The sequence below is a fragment of the Notolepis coatsorum genome, assembly GCF_963971535.1.
Source record: "Notolepis coatsorum genome assembly, chromosome: 3".
In the NCBI taxonomy this organism is placed as follows: Eukaryota; Metazoa; Chordata; class Actinopteri; order Aulopiformes; family Paralepididae; genus Notolepis; species Notolepis coatsorum.
In genome coordinates, this window is record NC_140167.1 from 13,259,041 (window position 1) to 13,269,481 (window position 10,441).

The 10,441-nt window shown below is 46.9% G+C and overlaps 1 protein-coding gene across 1 annotated transcript in view; it reads right to left on the bottom strand.

The window, feature by feature from the left end:
• plekhd1 (pleckstrin homology domain containing, family D (with coiled-coil domains) member 1) overlaps positions 1 to 9,959 on the bottom strand; it is a gene marked incomplete at both ends in the record, with an annotated part of 33,684 nt that extends 23,725 nt beyond the window's left edge. Inside the window, 7 exon segments of the mRNA XM_084311090.1 lie at positions 1 to 55; positions 1,204 to 1,280; positions 3,745 to 3,834; positions 7,135 to 7,228; positions 9,563 to 9,756; positions 9,857 to 9,907; positions 9,909 to 9,959. The exon segment at positions 1 to 55 is cut by the window's left edge and continues 37 nt beyond it. Coding sequence (XP_084167216.1) covers positions 1 to 55; positions 1,204 to 1,280; positions 3,745 to 3,834; positions 7,135 to 7,228; positions 9,563 to 9,756; positions 9,857 to 9,907; positions 9,909 to 9,959 — 612 coding nt within the window.
• Between the last annotated feature and the right edge of the window lie 482 nt (positions 9,960 to 10,441).

Sequence of the window (10,441 nt, forward strand, 5' to 3'; positions counted from 1 at the left end):
TTGTGCCTCCAGACTCTCAATCATGGCCTCCCCCAGCTGGGCGTTCCTCCACGTTCTGTTGGGACAGGCACAGCATGGCAACGGGTCTGGGATTCATTCAGTTCTAATGAGAGGGGCAGTATTTGCCTTTTAAAGCTGCGGTTGACAAGGAAAAGGTCAGTTAACCCTTTCACTACCACACTACCAAAGGGTTAACCTTTTTACAACCACACTACAGAAGGTTAACCCTTTCACTACCACGCTGTGTGGTAGTGAAAGGGTTAACGGTGGGGTAGGCGGTTTCTTTTTGGAACAAGATTCAAGAAATACGGTCTCCGTCTTAGGTCCTGTAACCACTAACCAGTCATACCGAAATCTCAGCGTGGCTAGAATCTTAACAACCAATCAGATCTTTTTGGGCCTGCCAAGCGGTGGGTGGTCCCCGGGGTGGCATCAGAAACCGAACACCAGCATCGTGCCCCTCATCAAGAACTACACACACTGTGCCAAACCACAAGGCTGGGAAATATTAGCTGGTGCCTCCGGGAGTTTGCGAAGCATTTGAAAAGTGAGCTTGCTCTATTCCTGCTGGACATGTAAGCTCACTCTCAGAGATTGCTTTCCCCACCTTTAATTGGCGCTGGGTTTTACCGTCTCTCACCACAAACCCCTCCCTCACTTTCTACGGTGTTCAGTCTGAAGACAGAACACATCACACTTGTTTACAGAGTTGTTTACACACACACACACCTGCAACTGTCACCAAGCCTTTTAACTGTAATTTTTCTGTTCTGCTTCATGTATTACATTACATACCTTGTAATTTAATTTGGTTGATTGTTTGATGTGTGTTTTAATTATTTCCCTTAGCTCTGTCTGTAATGTATGTATCGTCTGTTTATATTTTATTTTATTTGATCTTTTGTCCCCTTTCCCTGTTACCCTTCGAGAGGCCCTTTTGTCCTCTCGCCAGGCCGTCATTGAAAATACGAATTTGTTCTTAAGTGACCTGCCTGGTTAAATAAAAGGTTAATAAATAAAATAAGAATGAAAAAAAAAAAACTCAAGTTATCGCTCAACACCATACCCTGCAAATCAAATCACGGGTCCACTTTTCCTTTAACGCTCACATTGAATCATATCTGAACGGCACTGTTCTGTCTCTTCTGGACAGAAGCATTTGATTATTAGACGACCAGACGATGTAATCAAGCAGCCACTTACACTTTGCCAGACTCCTGCAGCATCTCAACCCACTGGCTCTGCTCCGTCTCAGACTCAGCGGCCAGGACGATGTTTCCCTGATGAGAAGCAGAAGACGTCAGCATCTCTTCTGTCAGTAAACTACAGGATAGTAACATAATAATAATATAATAAATAGGATAAAGATGTTTTCCACATTTAATAAAGACTTGTCTTATCAACTCATTGTAGGACACTGGTTCTAAAAGACAACTAAAGTTTACTTAATTGACCTATATGTAGTATACATTCTACTACATCCTGCACAATTGTACAGCCCTGTCCTATATTCTATTCTATTGTATTTTTATTCTAATTTAGTTTATATATTCCATTTGACTTTATTCTACTTTAATTATCTGTTCATGTTAAATTCCAAGCTTACTTGGCAATAAAGAAATGTCTGATTCTGATTCAAACCCCGCCCTCTTTTCTTGATCCTCCAATCACAACTGTCGCTTCCCTCGATTGTGGACAAATCAGGACGCACTCCTCCAGTCAATTTGTCGTAGATTCTTGTAGGTTAGGAGGATGTGTAATGGGGTGTAAAAAGTACTCCGAAATTATAATTAAAATTGTTGGACCTGCGAGATGTGTACTTTGTACTTTGTAGGTCTGCATTTTAAATGTAAGGAGTAAAAAGTATGTTTATTTTTATTGTAATTGAGCAAAAGTACAAGTATACAAACCTAATAATACTCAAGTAAAGTACAAATCCCCAAAAACAGTACTTAAGTATTGTAACGAATTACTCAAGTACTTTACACCCCATATAACTCTTTGGTCAGGGCAGTGGACCTGGATCTGATAACAATGAACCTCTTGAGATGAAAAACCATCCAAGACCATTTTGACATTTTACGGCCAGCGTAATGTGTCCGCAGTTGTAAAGTCGATACAAAATCACTTGTGAGTGTGAACATGATACATCACCCACAAGCACTCAACCTCTGCCGTCTCCAGCCTCACTCTGACGAGCCATCTGTATAATCAGGTTTGAAAACACCGTTCATTTGAAAACAAGCCCGTAGAGTTCTCTCTGTCTCAGGGATTCAGTACAAACACACTCATTTAAAGGAACACGCCAACATTTTGGGAAATTAGCTTACCGTCTTCTCCAGAGAGAGACAAGAAGATAGATACCAGTTTCCTCTCTGTGCGTTCAGTAGACAGCTATCTGGCTGCACGTTAGCCTAGCTTAGCACAATGAATGGAAGCGGACATTAGCCATCAGGAGAGGTGTTAGTTGGACAATGCCTAGGCTAACCGGTCATGTCCGTTTCCATTCATTGTGCTAAGCTAGGCTAACGGGCAGCCAGATAGATTTCTACTGAACGCACAGAGAGGAAACTGGTATCTATCTTCTTGTCTCTCTATGGAGAGGACGGTAAGCTAATTTCCCAAAATGTTGGCGTGTTCCTTTAAATAGCTGTATGTCCCAGTGTGAGACTGTATTTAACCGGGGTCCCAGCCGCGCTGACTGTGGTGCAGCCAGATCAAAGTGTGTACAGGTCTTCATGATCAATATAAATGTATCAGTAAGACACATGATTCAAGTACACACAGAGAGGTCGGTAAGGTCAGCGGAGAGGGGCGGAGCGTTGAGGCCACATGGGAAACACTGAAGAGGAGGAGGGCGCCTGAGCCGTTTGATTGGCTCTTGAGGAGGGGTGGGTGCCGTGGGGCCCTTGACCCCTCTCAAAGGTGTGAGATTTAGGCCACGTTCACACTGCAGGCAAAGCGGCCCGAATCTGTTTTTCTTTTTGCTCATGTGTGACTCAGATCAGTTTTTTTCATGACAGTGTGAACAGCACAAATCACATCGAATCTGATCTTTTCAATTCACCACATTACACTTTCATACAGTATGTGGTCCTAAATCAGATACAGGTCTGATTTAAAAATAATAATAATTGCAATGCGACCTCAGACGACAACAGCCATTGTTTAGTCAGAATGCATGCAACTTTTACGTCACTCCAGCTGTGTTTATTAAAAAATAAACAAACAAAAAGAAAAAAGGATCTGAGCATTGCAATACATCAGAGCACTAAGGCTTGCAGTGTGAACGTAGCCTTGGGGCTACGGTCTTGATGACACAATGGGATGTTGGTTCAGTGTTAGACTGAGACTCCCAAGATGCAACACTGAATGGCACAGGATGGAAGTCCTTCATTCCAACAGCCATCAGACTATACAACGCCTCACTGCCTCACTGAGCACAGGGTGGCATATCTTCCTGGACTTATGACTTTTACATCAACATTTTACATGTTTTACATGTATTACTGTACATTTTACTGTATATTACTGTATATTTTTTGCTGTACATTTTTAGAATGTATATCCCTGACTGTATTTTTATTCTTATTTGTGATTTTAGATTTTTTACTACCTAAAATGTTTATCGTGAGCGATCTGTGGCGCTGAATTTCCCTCGGGATCAATAGAGTACTTCTACTCTACTCTATTCTAAGTAGAATTACAGAAGCGCACCGAGACACGATAGGGTCGTGACCTCACCGTGAAGTCCTCCAGGTTGACGACGATGCCGAACGACATGCCCATGTCCTCGCTCGGCGTCACGACGCATCCTCCCAGAGGGATCACGCCCTGAGGCACAGACACAGGAAGCGTGAATATTTTCCCTAACACGGTTGCACTTCCGCGTTCAGTTTGCGCGATCTGATTGGCCACTGACGTTTCTGGTCATGTGACATGTGCGCCAATCGCGTGACGCCTGTTTCTGCGCCTATTTCCGCCTCGAACAGCCTGCAAACTACCTAACGCCTAGTTTATCACTGGTTAAGCTTAGGCGACTCTTTCGAAGTTGGTTAAGGTTAGAGTTTGGAATCGGGGCTGGTGTTCGATCGCCCTGCTCTAAGACAAACTCTAACCTTAACCAACTTCGAAAGAGTGCCTAAGCTTAACCGGTGATAGAAACAGGCGTCACACGATTGGCGCACATGTCACATGACCAGAAACGTCAGTGGCCAATCAGATTGCGCAAACCGAACGCGGAAGTGCAACCCTGTTAGGGGAAATATTCACGCACACAGGAACCATATGAAATACAATTCTGTTCATGTGTGTAGTGTAGGCTGTTTAAAGGGATAGTTGTGATGTTTGGAACCCAAGCCTTATTTCGTACTTACCAATGATGTTGTTGATCGATCAGTAGAGTCCTTTCTCAGTACAATCCATGCTAGCTCATACTAGCATGGATTGTGGATCATCATACTAGCTTTGGCTAGTTAGCCACAAACCAATGCAAGTCAATGGGGTCAAGCTCCTGTTTGTACAAGCTGACTGTAGACAAAGTGAAATCTACTCCACGGTGCACACACAGTAGATGTCAGTTGTCTTCAGGCAGCTTGTACAGGCAGGAGCTCGACCCCATTGACTTTGCATTGGTTTGTGGCTAACTAGCCAAAGCTAGTATGATGATCCACAATCCATGCTAGTATGAGCTAGCATGGATTGTACTGAGAAAGGACTCTAACCGATCAACAACATCATTGGTAAGTAGCAAATATTTATATATATATATAAAAAGAAAAAACACATTTACTACAAAGTAAAAACGCATTTGCTACAAAGTTATCAGTATAATCTGATATGCATCATTGTTGGAGGGGTCATCCCTATGTTCCCCAGGTACCATGTTCCCCAGGTACTATGTTCCCCAGGTACTATGTTCCCCAGGTACCATGTTCCCCAGGTACTATGTTCCCCAGGTACTATGTTCCCCAGGTACTATGTTCCCCAGGTACCATGTTCCCCAGGTACCATGTTCCCCAAGTACCATGTTCCCCAGGTACTATGTTCCCCAGGTACTATGTTCCCCAGGTACCATGTTCCCCAGGTACCATGTTCCCCAGGTACCATGTTCCCCAGGTACCATGTTCCCCAGGTACCATGTTCCCCAGGTACTATGTTCCCCAGGTACTATGTTCCCCAGGTACTATGTTCCCCAGGTACTATGTTCCCCAGATACCATGTTCCCCAGGTACCATGTTCCCCAGGTACTATGTTCCCCAGGTACCATGTTCCCCAGGTACCATGTTCCCCAGGTACTATGTTCCCCAGGTACTATGTTCCCCAGGTACCATGTTCCCCAGGTACCATGTTCCCCAGGTACCATGTTCCCCAGGTACTATGTTCCCCAGGTACCATGTTCCCCAGGTACCATGTTCCCCAGGTACTATGTTCCCCAGGTACCATGTTCCCCAGGTACCATGTTCCCCAGGTACTATGTTCCCCAGGTACCATGTTCCCCAGGTACCATGTTCCCCAGGTACTATGTTCCCCAGGTACCATGTTCCCCAGGTACCATGTTCCCCAGGTACCATGTTCCCCAGGTACCATGTTCCCCAGGTACTATGTTCCCCAGGTACCATGTTCCCCAGGTACCATGTTCCCCAGGTACCATGTTCCCCAGGTACTATGTTCCCCAGGTACTATGTTCCCCAGGTACTATGTTCCCCAGATACCATGTTCCCCAGGTACCATGTTCCCCAGGTACCATGTTCCCCAGGTACCATGTTCCCCAGGTACTATGTTCCCCAGGTACCATGTTCCCCAGGTACCATGTTCCCCAGGTCCTATGTTCCCCAGGTACCATGTTCCCCAGGTACCATGTTCCCCAGGTACTATGTTCCCCAGGTACTATGTTCCCCAGGTACCATGTTCCCCAGGTACCATGTTCCCCAGGTACCATGTTCCCCAGGTCCTATGTTCCCCAGGTACTATGTTCCCCAGGTACCATGTTCCCCAGGTACCATGTTCCCCAGGTACTATGTTCCCCAGGTACCATGTTCCCCAGGTACCATGTTCCCCAGGTACCATGTTCCCCAGGTACTATGTTCCCCAGGTACCATGTTCCCCAGGTACCATGTTCCCCAGGTACCATGTTCCCCAGGTACCATGTTCCCCAGGTACTATGTTCCCCAGGTACTATGTTCCCCAGGTACCATGTTCCCCAGGTACTATGTTCCCTAGGTCCTATGTTCCCCAGGTACTATGTTCCCCAGGTACCATGTTCCCCAGGTACTATGTTCCCTAGGTCCTATGTTCCCCAGGTACTATGTTCCCCAGGTACTATGTTCCCCAGGTACTATGTTCCCTGGGTCCCATGGGACCCTTTTTCAGGAGCAGGGATCATAGGACCCGGGAAACATGGGACCCTTTTTTGTTGGAATAGTTGTGCTGGCTAAAAGAATGGCTAGCTGGAAAAACAAGTCCTTTCAAGCTAAAGACAAGCACTCACCCTGGACTCAGAGGACGACATAGACTCACCCTGGACTCAAGAGGACGACATAGACTCACCCTGGACTCAGAGGACGACATAGACTCACCCTGGACTCAGAGGACGACATAGACTCACCCTGGACTCAGAGGACGACATAGACTCACCCTGGACTCAGAAAACAACATAGACTCACCCTGGACTCAGAGGACGTCATAGACTCACCCTGGACTCAGAGGACGACATAGACTCACCCTGGACTCAGAGGACGACATAGACTCACCCTGGACTCAAGAGGACGACATAGACTCACCCTGGACTCAAGAGGACGACATAGACTCACCCTGGACTCAAGAGAACGACATAGACTCACCCTGGACTCAAGAGGACGACATAGACTCACCCTGGACTCAAGAGGACGACATAGACTCACCCTGGACTCAGAGGACGACATAGACTCACCCTGGACTCAGAGGACGACATAGACTCACCCTGGACTCAGAGGACGACATAGACTCACCCTGGACTCAGAGGACGTCACAGACTCACCCTGGACTCAGAGGACGTCACAGACTCACCCTGGACTCAGAGGACGTCACAGACTCACCCTGGACTCAGAGGACGTCACAGACTCACCCTGGACTCAGAGGACGTCACAGACTCACCCTGGGGTGGATGTTAAAGAACCTGTGCGTCTCAAAGCTTCTTTTTTGACTCTCCGCATAGTAGAGCAGGAAGCTGTCCTTGATGATGAAGAATCTATAGGGAGGAAGACATGGAATAATAACCGTGAGTCGTTGTTCCCCTGTGGGTCAAAAAATCTATATCTGCCATCAGTCTGGATAACGATATAATGATCAAAAATATTGCACAGGTGCACCGGATGAAGGCAGAATAAAGTAGCAGCTAAATGGGGTCAGTCACAGGGGAGGTTGATGAGCATTAGCCTGCTGATTCCTGGCATGCCGTCTCGTAACAACAGACAGGCAGGCGGCGCGGTTGGCGCAGTGGTTAACACAGTCGCCTCACAGCAAGAAGGTCCTGGGTTCGATTCCCCGCTTGGGGGACCAGGTTGCCGGGTTGCCAGGTACCCAGGTGGGGTCTCTCCCGGCCGGGCCTTTGTGGGTGGAGTTTGCATGTTCTCCCCCCCCCGTGCTGTGGGAGATAAACCCAATGGAAGAACATGCAGAACAGATCGCTGGCATCTGCATGTGTGTGTTTCCTGTGTGTCGCACATGGCATGTGTGTGTGTTTCCTATGTGTGTCGCACATGGCATGTGTGTGTGTTTCCTATGTGTGTCGCACATGGCATGTGTGTGTGTGTTTCCTATGTGTGTCGCACATGGCATGTGTGTGTGTTTCCTGTGTGTCGCCCATCGCATGTGTGTGTGTTTCCTGTGTGTCGCCCATCGCATGTGTGTGTGTTTCCTATGTGTGTCGTCCATCACATGTGTGTTTCCTATGTGTGTCGCACATGGCATGTGTGTGTGTTTCCTATGTGTGTCGTCCATCACATGTGTGTTTCCTATGTGTGTCGCACATGGCATGTGTGTGTGTTTCCTATGTGTGTCGCACATGGCATGTGTGTGTGTTTCCTATGTGTGTCGCACATGGCATGTGTGTGTGTTTCCTATGTGTGTCGCCCATCACATGTGTGTGTTTCCTATGTGTGTCGCACATGGCATGTGTGTGTGTTTCCTGTGTGTCTCGCACATGGCATGTGTGTGTGTTTCCTATGTGTGTCGCCCATCGCGTGTGTGTGTGTTTCCTATGTGTGTCGCACATGGCATGTGTGTGTGTTTCCTATGTGTGTCGCCCATCGCGTGTGTGTGTTGCTGCATGACTATGTTGCAATGTGTGCAATGGATAAAGACTTCTTCCAAGTCCAGTTTAATTAGCCTGCTGGCCTGGCTGTCTCACAGGACAGTCACAGATGAAATGGTCATCGAGGGTCAGTCACTAAGGGCCGGGCAATTCATCAGATTTTTACTTTCAATTACGATTTTGTCTTCCAACCATTATGAAAATAAGATAGTCAGCTTTTAGCCAGGTGATGTTTTTGAGCCAGGTGATGTTTTTATTAAGCCCAGGTCGTGTATTTTTGCTTTTCAGTTGAATTCTATTTAAAGTTAAATACAAAATACAAAATGCAAAATGTTTTTCAGAGAGTAATCGTGTTGAATAATCGTGATTTCAATATTGACCAAAATAATCATATAATCCAAGCAGCCGCCAGTCACCCGCAGCTAACCGCTTTAGGGATCAGTTATCTGCCGTCACACTGTGTCGTAACGCTTCATTCATAATCTCAACCATAGGGATCTTTGAAAGCCTTTACACACCATTCTAGGTTGGCATACAATTGTGAATCCAAAGTGTATTACCATAATTTACCAAACAGGATACAGTTTAAAGATAAAAAAAATCCTGACCTTTATGGCACAAGCTACTGTATGAGAGTGTGGCAAATGGAGTCTCTGGACGTACTGTATTGTCATTTTAAGCAGTGTTGTTAAACTAAGAACATCCGGTACCAGTCAATATAACGCCCCCCCCCCCCCCCCCCCCCCCCCCCCCAGGACAAGATACATTATACAAAAAACTAAACTCAACACTCTGGTATCCTTTGGTCAGTTTAAATCCTTAATGACCGACCATTCCACCAAAAAAAAAACTGTAATTCTATTAAGCGATTGTACAAACCCTATTATGACTGCACTTATTGTACGCTGTATTGTATACTTATTGTATTTATCGTGTATTTATTATCACGTTTGCGTTCGCCCGACCTCATTGGGAAAAACGAGGGCTTTGCCCTGGATGAATTTTCGAGTTGAAATAAAGATTGAATAAAAAAATCTATAACCAACTCTAGTTCTGATCGGCATCAAAGCGCAACACGGATCACAACACAGTGCTGTCGAGGATATACGCTCCGACTCACAACTCACTAACTGATGTACAGTAACAAACAGTATGAAAGCAATGCAGTACAGCATGGGGGGGGGGGGGGGTAGTCAAAACAGGCACAGCCTCACCTGCGGGACCACTTGGTGGTGGGGGGGGGGGTGGGGGTAGTCAAAACATCCTCACCTGCGGGACCACTTGGCGGAGGGGCGTCCGAAGGGCCTCTTCCACAGGACCCCGTGCAGCTGCACCTTGGTGCTGATGTCCAGCACCCCGGACTCGGCAGGCTGCTCCATGGACGACCAGGTGGACAGGAGTGAGTGTCTGGATGTGGAGGAGGGGAACATCCCGTCTGTCTCCCCGTAGGGGGTGGGGGGGGGCTGGGGGGGGGCCGGGGCAGCACCAATGGGAATAAAATATCAATGGAATAAAAATAGACCAGAAATACAATCAGTCGATGACAACGACAACAAGATACACACACACAGATACACACAAAAACACGCACACAATGCAGGAAAAGCAACAAACTAAATTCCAATAGCCCAGCGGGGGGGAATGATTGAGCTGCCAATACGGACATCAGCTGGAGGCAGAGTGCATGACAGAGATGAGAGCAGGGTGGATGGAGAGAGAGAGAGACAGACAGGGAGGGAGAGAGGGAGGGGGAGAGAGGGAGAACAAGAATGGGAGGGGGAGAGAGAGAGAGAACAAGAGAGGGAGGGGGGGTGTACTGGGGTGACTGGGGGAGGGAGGGCAGGAATGAGAGGCTTTAGGAATGAGTTGCTAAATCTGGGGCTAAGTCAATACCTCCCTGTCATACTCCAGGATGTCAAAGCTGTTATTCAGATTACTCTCTCAGCTCCACCTAGCTCTCTCGCTCTCTCTCTCTATGCCCTCAGTCCCCGATCCTCCCAGCGATGAGATGACTGTAGTACAGGCCCAGATACAGGACTCTGTAGTACAGTTCATTTGCACTGTACACTGTAGTTCATTTGCATGTCGCGGGGATCAGATTAATGCATTTGAACATGTGTCAGAGAGTTTACATCATGGTTAATGGAG